The 11,891-nt window shown below is 52.8% G+C and overlaps 1 protein-coding gene across 1 annotated transcript; it reads left to right on the top strand.

Moving 5' to 3' along the window:
• Positions 1 to 6: 6 nt before the first annotated feature.
• Positions 7 to 9,154, top strand: LRFN3 (leucine rich repeat and fibronectin type III domain containing 3). The gene is made up of 3 exons (XM_005862412.2): positions 7 to 918; positions 2,341 to 3,777; positions 6,152 to 9,154. The coding sequence occupies exons 2-3, from the start codon at positions 2,357 to 2,359 to the stop codon at positions 6,606 to 6,608; spliced, it is 1,878 nt and encodes a 625-aa protein (XP_005862474.1). The 5' UTR covers positions 7 to 918; positions 2,341 to 2,356; the 3' UTR covers positions 6,609 to 9,154.
• The last annotated feature ends 2,737 nt before the right edge of the window (positions 9,155 to 11,891 follow it).

The raw sequence follows: 11,891 nt of genomic DNA, 5'->3' as shown, positions 1-11,891 counted from the left end.
CTTCCTGGCCGTCCCCTCCCCCACCGCAGCCGACCCCTTCGCTCCTGGCCAGCCTCCGCCACACACTGGGAAGCAAGCTGGTAGCCTGCACCACCGAGCCTGCAACCCGACATCGGGGGCCTGCACTCCGAGATTGGACCCAGAGAGCTGGAAACAGGGACCCCAAGACAGGAGTCTGAACACCAATATCTGGGGCTGGAATCTCAATATCAGTCGCTGAGAACCCAACATTTGGAACCTGAGCCCCAAGACTTGGAATATGGATCCCAACATTTGGAGCCTGAACCTCAATATTTGGAATCTAAACCCCCCAATCTGGAGCTAAACTCTGAATTCTGTGCCTGAGACCTTGAAATCTGGGATGGGATTCCTGTGTCTATTCCCCCAGAATCCACTACTTGGGACCCGAACCCTGAGATTTAGGCCTCAAATTCCAAGATCCGAACCCTGGCATTCCAAGGGGCCTAAACCTGAGTTCTGGCCTGAAGTCCTTGCTGCAAACCTGAATGCTGAAATCTGGGACTAGAGACCTCGAAAACTTGACTTAGCACCCCCAATAACTGAACCCAGCACCCCAGTACCAGACCCCAGGATTGGACTTAGGACTTAGACCCTAAACTCTCCATTTGGCTGTTTCGCATCCCAAGACTGGAGCTGGGTGACCCTGACTCTGAACAACCTGAAGGGGTGCCTGGGTCTCTAAAATTGGACCCTAGTTGCCCAATATTTGGGGATCTGGGACTCTAAGTATCAAGGTCTAGAGACTCCATGACCACATATATAAGCTGAGACACGAGGACAGTCCCTCTACAGAGGCCTTGGGGACAGGAAGGAACGACTGAGCACCCCCTCCAGAGCCCTGACCTTTGACCCCCTGGGAGCCTGAAGACTCTGCTCCCTGGGACGCTTCCAACTCAGGTAAGGCTACTGGGAGGGAGTTTCTCAGTGACTCCCATCATGGGGAGGGACTAGAGAGGAACTTTGCGGCTGGGGATGGGAGTAGGTAAGGACCATGTAACCCTGGGAATCCTCAGGGTTTCTCCCAGAAACAGACACCCCCACCCATGGGTCTACCTCCAGTTCCTCTGCCTCAGACACTCTCTGGACATTTGGCCAGCCCTGCCCCTCTCTGATCTCCTCTTCCCCAGTTGATGGGATCTCTAGGTCTGTGACCCACTCCCAGTAGATCTTCTAACTTCTTCCCACCATGTATCGTCTGACCATCTCCAACCACCTCTCCTGCCTGCCTCTCCTATCCACCACTCCTGTCTCTTTTCTCCACCTCTCTCTCTGACCATCTTTGACACTTCTGTCCACATCTCCTCTCTGTAGCCACCTCTGGCCACCACTCATCTCAGTAACCATCTCTGTCCACCTCTTCTGTCTTTGATCGTCCACAGCCCTGTCCACAGCTTCTCTCTCTGGCCACCTCTATCTACTGCTTCACTCAGTGACCACCTTTGATATCTTAGCTGCTCTCTAGTCATCTTTCATCAGCTCTCTTGCCCTTCTCCGGCCCTGACTCTCAGCTGTGGCCTTTGACTGTCTGACCATTTTTGACATCTCTGTCTACGACTCTTCTCTGCAGCCACTTCTGTCTGTCTATTCTCCGACTTCCCCTGTCCACATTCCTTTCTCTCTTGCCCTCCTCCCACTCCTGACCCTAATTGCCAGTTGACAACCATCTGACCATCTCTGGCCTTTACTGACTACCTCTCTTCTCTGTTTCTGTGATCATTTCTAATATCCCTGGCTGCCTTCCCTCTGTCTGATGACCTCTCCTCACACCCATCGCCCAGCTGTCCTCTCCTCCTGACTGGCTTTTGACCATTTCTGACCATCTTTTACCATCTCTCCTAGATCTGACCACCCCTGACCACTTCCTCTCTCTTTGTCCACCACTTATCTTCTTGATTATCTCTAACCATCTCTCTTCTCTGGTCATTTTCAACTACTTCTGACCACCTCTTCTCTCTTTAGCCATCCTTGACCATCTCTTGGTGACCATGTCTAAAACCCTCTTGCTTATCTTCTAATCACCTCCACCCTGACCAACCCTCCCATTCTCTCACCATCTCTGGCCATTTCTAATCACCTCCCTACCTTCTGACCATCTTTGTTCATTTCTGCTCCCTCTGTCCTCCCATGATACATCTGAGTCTTTGACCACCATCTTTTCCAGCTTTTTAATATGTCTGACCCTTCCTCTGACCGTCATTAACCAACTCTTTTGCTCTTAGCTCATTGTGACCTTTTCTCCTGGTCTTGGACCACCCCAGCCCCCTCTGGTACCCCTCTTCTGACCTCAGCCTGCCCTAATGCCTCCCTTCTTCCCTGCAGGCCACCGCTGCCCGAGATGGCCGTCCTCCCGCTGCTCCTTTGCCTGCTGCCGCTGGCCCCTGCCTCATCTCCACCCCAGCTAGCTACACCCAGCCCGTGTCCCCGTCGCTGCCGCTGCCAGACACAGTCACTGCCCCTAAGTGTGCTGTGCCCAGGGGCAGGCCTTCTATTTGTGCCACCCTCGCTGGACCGCAGGGCAGCCGAGTTGCGCCTAGCGGACAACTTCATTGCGGCTGTGCGTCGCCGTGACCTGGCCAACATGACGGGCCTGCTGCATCTGAGCTTGTCACGTAATACCATCCGCCATGTGGCAGCCGGTGCCTTTGCTGATCTTCGCGCCCTACGTGCTCTGCATCTAGATGGTAACCGGCTAACCTCACTGGGCGAGGGTCAGCTGCGTGGCCTGGTCAATTTGCGCCATCTCATCCTGAGCAACAACCAGCTGGCAGCCCTGGCAGCTGGTGCCCTGGACGACTGTGCCGAGACACTTGAAGACCTCGACCTCTCCTACAACAACCTGGAACAGCTGCCCTGGGAGGCTTTGGGCCGCCTGGGCAACGTCAATACGTTGGGCCTCGACCACAACCTGCTGGCTTCTGTGCCTGCTGGCGCCTTTTCCCGCCTGCACAAGTTGGCACGGCTGGATATGACCTCCAACCGCCTGACCACCATCCCACCTGACCCACTCTTCTCCCGCCTACCACTGCTAGCCAAGCCCCGGGGGTCACCTGCCTCTGCCCTGGTACTGGCCTTCGGTGGGAACCCCCTGCACTGCAACTGCGAGCTGGTGTGGCTGAGGCGGCTGGCGAGGGAGGATGACCTGGAAGCCTGCGCCTCCCCACCTGCTCTGGGTGGCCGCTACTTCTGGGCTGTGGGTGAGGAGGAGTTTGTGTGTGAACCCCCTGTGGTAACTCACCGCTCACCACCGCTGGCAGTGCCTGCTGGTCGGCCAGCTGCCCTGCGCTGTCGGGCTGTGGGGGACCCCGAGCCCCATGTGCGTTGGGTATCACCCCAGGGCCGGCTGCTGGGCAACTCGAGCCGCGCTCGCGCCTTCCCGAATGGGACGCTGGAGCTGCTGATCACTGAGCCGAGTGATGGAGGCATCTTCACCTGCATTGCGGCCAATGCAGCTGGCGAGGCCACGGCTGCTGTTGAACTAACCGTGGGTCCCCCACCACCACCCCAGCTAGCCAACAGCACCAGCTGTGACCCCCCGCGGGACGGGGATCCTGATGTCCTCACCCCACCTTCTGCTGCCTCTGCCTCCGCCTCCGCCAAGGCAGCAGACACTGGGCCCCCTACTGACCGTGGTGTCCAGGTGACTGAGCATGGGGCCACAGCTGCTCTCGTCCAGTGGCCAGATCAGCGGCCTATCCCAGGCATTCGCATGTACCAGATCCAGTATAACAGCTCAGCCGATGACATCCTCGTCTACAGGTGCAGTGTCCAGGCAGTGGGCAGCTTGGGTGGGGGAGTTAAGTGGAGGGAAGGTTAGAGATATGTCTACTGATACCCAGGCTGCAACACAGCTGAGAAATGAGGCTGCAGACTTACAAAGAAAATCAGACAGCAAAGGTAAAAGAAACCAGGCAGAGAGAGTAAAAAGGAATCTGGCAGCAGTGTTAAAAAGAAATAAGGCAGCAAAAGTAATAGTAACAAACATATAAAGGAAATTAGGCAGCAAGAGTAAAAAGTAACCAGGCCAAAAGAATAAAGAGTCGATGGAGAAGGGCAAGTTTGGGGAGATACAAGCAAATTTAAGTAGTAAAGGAAAAGAGAGACCAGGTGTTTCCAGATGACAGGGCTAGATACAAGATAGGCTGCAGGAAGAAAAAGAGATCACGAAGGTACAGTGATCATGGGAACAATGAAACGAGTCAGCCCTGCTGCAAAGGCACTCAGACCAGAGGTTAAAAGGAAAATGGGAAGGAAGTTAAACAGATTTCACTTTGGGTTTGTGCAGTGTGAACTGCTCCACATATTTGGAGTTCTTATATGCAACATCTCAATTTTTTATTTTCTAAATCACATTAAACCTAATTCAAGCTCCACCTGCTAGGTGAGCAGGAATGTTCAGTTTGCCACTGTTGGGGATTCCCTTCTCTCTTCTTTTGTTGCAAACACAAAACCTGGGGCTTAAATACTCCAAGAGATGGGCCAGTGTAATTTCTGCCCCTGAGCTGGAGAGTACTTGGAACATCTGCTGTGCCACGTGTGGTCTGTAGTTTTGGCGCTGATTTGAGGTGCTACTGACACCTCTCACCCAGTCCAGCCTTGCATGGATAGCTGTGGATGGCTCCCTGTTCTCACTGCCAGGCTGAGCCAATGGTGCAGTCCCCACCTCCTGGCTGCGGAGAACTGGGCCTCCTAAGACTTGGGGTCTGCACCTGTAAACCTAGCATCTGGGTCCTGTTTCCCTCCTCAGGGACCCCAAGAGATAATCACTTGATCTCCTTTTCAGTCTTGGAAATCTAGTAAGCTCATTCCACTCTCTTTCATAGGCAGTGTGCTCAGTAGATTCCATGGAGGGTCCACACCTGAAAATCACACATGTTCTGTCCACTGTGCCTGGCAGGGGATGGGACAAATGCTCTCCTAGATAGTCACCCTCCCAGAGACAATCACAGAGTTTCCTGTACCTCCCTCATTAAAGCAATTTAAGAAGAAAACTGATTATAAAACAAGTTAAATCTCCAACAGAGTGCTCTGCTACAAAAGGTAGTATAGTGGAATTGGGTGTTAGAGAAACTAAGCAACAGAGATAAAAAGAATCAGAAGGCAGAGCTGGAAAGAAATGAGGCAACAGAGAAAAAAATCAGCAGTGGTGACTGAGACACATCAGTTTAATGAAAATGGTATCAGATGACAGGACTCACTGGAAAGCAGGTTATAAATATAATAAGACAATGGGACTAGGAAGGTGTTCATTGGCAGGTTAGAAGGAAATCAGGCTCAGTGATATGGAGGAATCCGGTGGTTCGATTAGAAAGAATCTAACTGTACACTAGAGGCAAAGAGAAATCGGCACAGGCTGGAGGGAAGTCAGAAGTTAGAGGGAGACTGAGAGGTGGAATTAGAGGGAAATTGGATATGGGGTTAGAAGGAAATGGGAATTGGGTTAGAGGGAGGTCAGAGAGGGCGAGGATGCAATTGGGCGGTGAGCTAAAGAGATTTCTGGCAGTAGGGCTAGAAGGAGCTCAGGTGGTAGGCTGGTGGGAAATAGAGTGAAGGACTGAAGGAACTCAGACAGTGAGGTAGGGGAGAATAGGGTGGGGGGACCAGAGTGAAATTAAGTGGTGGAGTGGAGCAAAATTGGGCAGCAAAGTTAGAGGGAACTTTGGTTGCAGGCTGGTGGGAAATTGGGCTGGCAGTGCAGGATGGAAATCAGGCAGCTGGGTATAAAATGAAACAGGACTGGGAGAACTCAAGCAGTGGGCCACAGAGAAATTGGGCAGTGGGGCTAGAGTGAAACTAGGCAGCAGAGCAGAGGGGAAGGGGGCAGTGGCACTGGAGGGAATTTGAGCTTGGGGACTAAAGGAAGATCAAACTTGGGGATTTGAGAGGAATGTGACAGTAAAATTAGATGGTGGGCTGAGGTAAAATTGGCTAACAGACTGGAGGCATATCAGTCAGGCCACTGACTGGGTGTCAGACTAGAGGGAATTCCAGCAGTGGTTAGAGGGAATTCAGAGGTTAGAGTGAAATGCAACAGCTGTTCTGGGGAGAAATTCTCCAGGCGGAAGGGTGGGGATGGAGTGCAGGGTGGGTGCTGGTAGCTGGAGACTTGACCTCTACCTGCCTGTCCCTCCAGGATGATCTCAGCCGACAGCCGATCCTTCCTGTTGACAGACCTGGCGTCCGGCCGCACCTATGATCTGTGCGTGCTAGCAGTGTATGAGGACAGCACCACGGGGCTGACAGCTACACGGCCTGTTGGCTGCGCTCGCTTCTCCACAGAGCCCACACTGCAACCCTGCGGGGTCCCGCATGCACCCTTCCTGGGCGGCACCATGATCATCGCGCTGGGTGGTGTCATCGTGGCCTCAGTACTGGTCTTCATCTTCGTTCTGCTCATGCGCTACAAGGTGCACGGTGGCCAGCCCCCCGGCAAGGCCAAGGCACCTGCACCCGTCAGCAGCGTTTGCTCCCAGACCAACGGCACCACACAGGCCCCGTCTGCTCCTGAGCCCTCCGCACCGAGGGCCCATACCATGGTCCAGCTGGACTGTGAGCCCTGGGGGCCCAGTCACGAACCCACAGGACCCTAGCCTCGTGCCCACCAAGGGGTGGCAGGACCTAAGCACCCTGTGGGACCTGGCCTCAGACTCACCAAATTGTTCACGGTTTTTAAAACTCTGATGGGGAGGGTGTCAGGGGCACTGAGGGGCACAACAAGAAAGTCCTATTTTTCTAAGCTTGGGCCTGGGCCCTTGCCCTTGTCTCTGTCTGTGGGAGTTGGGAGGATCATGCAGGGCCTGGAGCTGGGGATGCCTCTTCTGGGGAGAGATCCACCTAGTTCTGTCCAAGGTCCCTGGATGTGGCTGAGGATGGTCATCCATTTAGTCAACAGACATTCCTGAGCGTCGTCTCTGAGCACGTCCCGTGATGGGTGATGCTGTGGTGACTCTGACAGCCCCAGCTCTGCCCTCAGACAGTGATCAGAGATGTGGTCATGAGGGAAGCCTGGGAGACTGGGAGCCCAGGAAAGGGGCCTGACTCAGGCTAGGAAGAGCTTCCTGGAAGAGAGATGGGACCTGAGAATTCCCTCTGAAGGAGATAACTGGCCAAGAGCAGAGGGAAGGGTGTTCCAGGCAGAGGGCACAGTACAACCAAGGGCTTCGTAAGTGCCAGACATTGGGGGTGCTGTGATAGAGGAGAGGTAGGAGGGGTGAGCAGGGTCCAGGCTTTCCGGGCGGAGGAGCTCAGACTCTGGCCGGATAGTATTGGGAAGCCATGGAAGATTTAATGCAGAGGAGGACAGCGTCAGGTTTGGGCTTTAGGAAGATCCTTCTAGCTGCCGTGGGGAAGGTGGACCTGAGGGGAAGACTGATGTAAGGAGCCCGGGTGGAAGCCAGGCTAAGGACCTGTGTGAGTAAGGACAAGACTGGATCAGGGAGGGTGGGGCTGGGGAAAGAAGTTGGGTTGGGTGAGGGGACATTCAGGAAACTGAGTGGCTGAGTTATGGATGAGGCCCAAGGCTCTGGCCAAGGAAGGGACAGCGGAGCTGCTATGATACTGGACCAGGGAGAAGGCAGATTTGGGGAAGATGCCAAAGCCAATGGGACTTGGTGGATGTGGAGTACCCAGAGGGCATCCAGAGGGTGATAGTCAGGGGGCCTCGGCCTCTGGACTTTTCACGTCTAAGGGACAGACAACGAAAAGCATAGACTAAAAAAGACTAAACTGGAGCAGCAGGTGGAGGGACATAGAAGCAAACTGGGCAAGTCAGACCCAAGTTATTCTTGTGTTTAATGATATCAAGGCTGCTGTGAGAGTAGTGTTAAGGGTTCAGTTGGACAGATGCCAGACTCCACTGATTTGAAAGTCGGAGGTAAGAAAGTATAGAGAGGGAGTGTAGACCTGCCATTCTGTGGGCCTAGAGCCTGGTTCAGGTTGATGTGGACCTTTCTGCACATCTCTCCAGGGCTGGTCCTCACTGTCTTGAACTGCCCTAGGCTCCCCTCAGATACTAAGAGGTTCGGAGGACCAAACCCTGGGCCTTGGAAATATCAGGCCTCATTGGAGATCGCGGAATGGGATTAGCAGGAAGAGGAATAGTGCTCCTTGATCTCAAGCTACTCTTTGGTGGGTCCAGAGGCAGAGATGTGGAGGGACCTTGGGTCCTATCAGTATTCTCTGGAGTGATGCTGATGTGAGGAGCAGGGTGAAGTGGGCCCAAGACCAGACTGGCCGTTCTCATGTGGGGCGCCACAGCTTGTGGGTGGGTGTAGGTCTTGGAAATGACTTTCCATTGGCCATGGAACACCTGAGTCCCAGGGATCTGGCCTGACTCCCAAGTCCTCCAGCAGCATCATTAGGTCCTTCCTCTTGTTATCCTCCGGTGGCTGAGGTCAGGAGCAGCCATCAGGGACAGTGAGGTATCTTGAGAAAAAGGCCTAGGGAGGAGCAGGTTTGGATACCTAGAACCAGTTGCTGCCATGAGGGGGAGCCAGAGTGCACTGTTCCTCAACCCTGTTTTTAAAATACTAAGTTACTGCGTGCCTACTTGTGCTACATGCTGGGGATTCAATAATGAACAGATACAGGCCTGTCCTGCCCTCATTTACCTCACCATCGGGTGGGGAAACAAATGTTAAATAATCACAAAAGCAAGTGTAAGCATCGGTGGTGACAAGTGGGGCCATGCAGGGATCCATGGAACCGTGAGACCTGCAGCCAGGGGACCTGGCCCAGGAAGAGAGGTTGAGGGAGGCATCCTGGAGGAAGTGATGCCTCAGCTGAGACCTGAAGGATGATCAGGTTGGAGTTAACTACACAGGGGATGGAAAGGGCATTCCATGCAAATGGAACAGCATGTACAGAAGTTCAGGAGCTGAGGGATGCATGGTGAGTGAAGGGGACTGAAAGAGGCCATGTGCTGGAGTATGGTGGGGAAAAGGAAGTGATGCCGTGTTGAGACTTGAGAGTAAGAAGGGGACAGGTGATGCAGGCTACTGTAGGCTACTGGGAGGGGTCTGGATTTTATTCTAAGCGGCATGAGAAGCCATTGGAGGGTCTTGAGCAGTGAGGAGAGTTGTCCTTTCTAATCCTAAAGAAACTCCAGTGGCAGGTCTGTTTGCATGTGGGGACTAAAGTAAAGCAGGGAGACCAGGGAGGGGGCTAGTGTAATGGTCCAAGCAGAAGGCGTGGGGCCTGAGTGGATGGATTGGAGAGAGATTTGAGACTACTTCACCAGAAGCCTCCATCCCCTATGCAAGTGAGGATAGTCTGGATCACTGTCCAGCTACCTGGTTTTCAGGCAAGATTGCTGAGACTGGGGAAGAAAGATCCATTCCTTAGATGGGGGAGCTGGCCTCTCTGAGGCATAGGAATTAATGACCTTTTCCAGGTTCAAGTACCAGGCAAACAGTGGGTCAAGACTCTGCAAGGCAGAGGCTGTGGCTGGTTGTGGGGGATGTGAACACAGGAAATGTGAGCCCCAAAGGGGGACACACCTGGTGGTAGCTTATTACATGTTTGGAAGCAGGGCGGATAGAAGGAGGTATATAGGAGTAGGCTGGTCCTTCCAGCATGGTACCCCCTTAGGCTCCCCCACAGGATGCCTGGACCATCTCCCACCCCTATGCAGAAACAATACAAGTGGACAAGTGGTCACATGTATCTAGAACAGTGGTTCTCAACCTTCCTAATGCCGCGACTCTTTAATACTGTTCCTCATGTTGTGGGGACCCCCAACCATACAATTATTTTCGTTGCTACTTCATAACTGCAATGGTTCTCAACCTTCCTAATGCCTCGACCCTTTAATACAGTTCCTCATTTTGTGGTGACCCCCAACCATAAAATTATTTTCGTTGCTACTTCATAACTGCAATTTTGCTACTGTTATGAATCGTAATGTAAATATCTGATATGCAGGATGTATTTAGGCGACCCCTGTGAAAGGGTCGTTCGACCCCCAAAGGGGTTGCGACCCACAGGTTGAGAACCGCTGATCTAGAATATAAAGTTAAAATGTAGCTTGTCTAACACTGCCTAGCTGAGTCCACCAATTTCCTGAGCTCAGGGAGTGCTACTCCTTCCACTGCCCATCCCCCTCTGGCTTTGAAATGCCCTGCACATTTTTGAAACCAGCTTTCCTGGTGCCAAAGTGCCACGATACTGGAGCATTTTCTTCAAGTGACTAGTCCTGATACCAGGACTCTGTGTGCTGCCCAATCCAACCCACGTGTTGGGGTGCGGCTAATCCAACACGGGTGGAGTGTCTGGGCATACTTGTGATCCCTTGCAAGGCCTCAGCTCATGCCAAGTTTTTGCAGCTCTTTACATGGACACATATGTGGGAGAATCAGAAAAAGGGGTCCTCTCTTCTGGGTTGAACCTGAGCATGGCTCCTGCCTTTGATTCCTTTCTGGTGCCTGTGCCGTTTCATGCCACACAAAAGCAAGAATAGGTATCAATGCTCGGTGTTGCCCTGACTTGTGCAGAGTAGTGCTGAGAATGATACAGCGGTGACCAACACGGCCTCAAACCCTGTCCTCACTGAGTTCCAGTCCAGTGGAGGAAATAGATATGAAAAAAATGACAGCCCAGAGTGGCCAGGGCTGGGATAGGGGAAGCACAGGTGAGAATGATTAGGACCTGTTTAAGCTCAAGGAACTTTGGAAGTCCAGAAGGGGCTCCTAACAGCCTGGGATGGGAGTTGGGAAGAGTCCAAGATTTCCTGAAGGCAGGGCCAACTTCATGGCAGTGTGATCTGTGCAGTCACACAAAGCCCCACTTTCAGAAGGACCCTGTGCTTGGTTGAATGACCTGCTGTCACCATTGTGAAATTCTTAATGATTGTTGAATAAGGTACTCCACATTTTCATTTTGCACTGGGTCTTGCACACTTGCAGGATATACAAAGAGGGCCAGGGGAAGAAAGGGATATACAAAGAAAGCCAAGGAGAGAAAACATTGTGTGCAAAAGACAAGAAAGGAGGACAGAGGATTGTATACTTGAAGAGCTGGCCAAAGTTCTGTCTAGCAAAGCATGGGAGAAGGGGGATGGTGACAGCTGAGCTCACAAAGGAGGCAGTCACCAGCTGCCAGGCTGAGGAGCTGTGACTCTATGCCAAGGGCACTGGGGAGTCATGGGGAGGGACAGTGTCAGGTTCAGACTTTAGAAAGATCCATCTGGCTACAGTGGGGAGAGTGGCTGAGGACACACAGCAAAGAACAAGTTTGGAGTGGAGGGCTCAGTTGCCTGTGGAGGGAGTTGGGAGTGTCTGGCTCCTGTGGACAGCCTTATGAAGAGCCGTGAATGCTTGGGTGACAAACACCCCAATGTACCAGGATACTGTCTGGGGAGACCCCAAAACCACAGGATGAACCCACAGCTTCCTTTTCACTTGAAGATTTTCACTGTTGAGGCTGGGAGGAGGGTACACAAGGGTAGGTTAAAGGGTGTCACTGGTAAGCACTTGAAAATCTTTTTATTTGGGTACTCATGGATAGACTAATTGAGGTGAATGCAAAATTGGCAAGAATTTAGAGTATAAAAGTGAGACTTCAAATAACTTATTCTGGGTACATTCTGGCTTCGACTCTGTGGAACCCCTAGGGTGTACTTCCCTCTCCCCAGTCCTCTGGAAAAATATCAGTTCTTTGGGAACCTCCTCCTCATCCACAGCCCTAAATGCTGTGGCCCCAGGGCTGGGAACTGACCCCCTTCCTGCTTCTCCTCTCCTTTCTGGGGCATCACCCCCATCCCCACATGCCTCACTGCCTGGATTTCCTTCTCTGCCGATGACCTCTACCATCTCTGTCCCAAGAACTGGCCCCTCTCCTAACCCCTTAGGTATCTCACACCCACTAGGTCCTAGGCT

The sequence above is a fragment of the Myotis brandtii genome, unplaced genomic scaffold (genome assembly GCF_000412655.1).
Source record: "Myotis brandtii unplaced genomic scaffold, ASM41265v1 scaffold165, whole genome shotgun sequence".
Classification (NCBI taxonomy): domain Eukaryota; kingdom Metazoa; phylum Chordata; class Mammalia; order Chiroptera; family Vespertilionidae; genus Myotis; species Myotis brandtii.
This window is presented reverse-complemented; position numbering and strand designations above follow the sequence as displayed.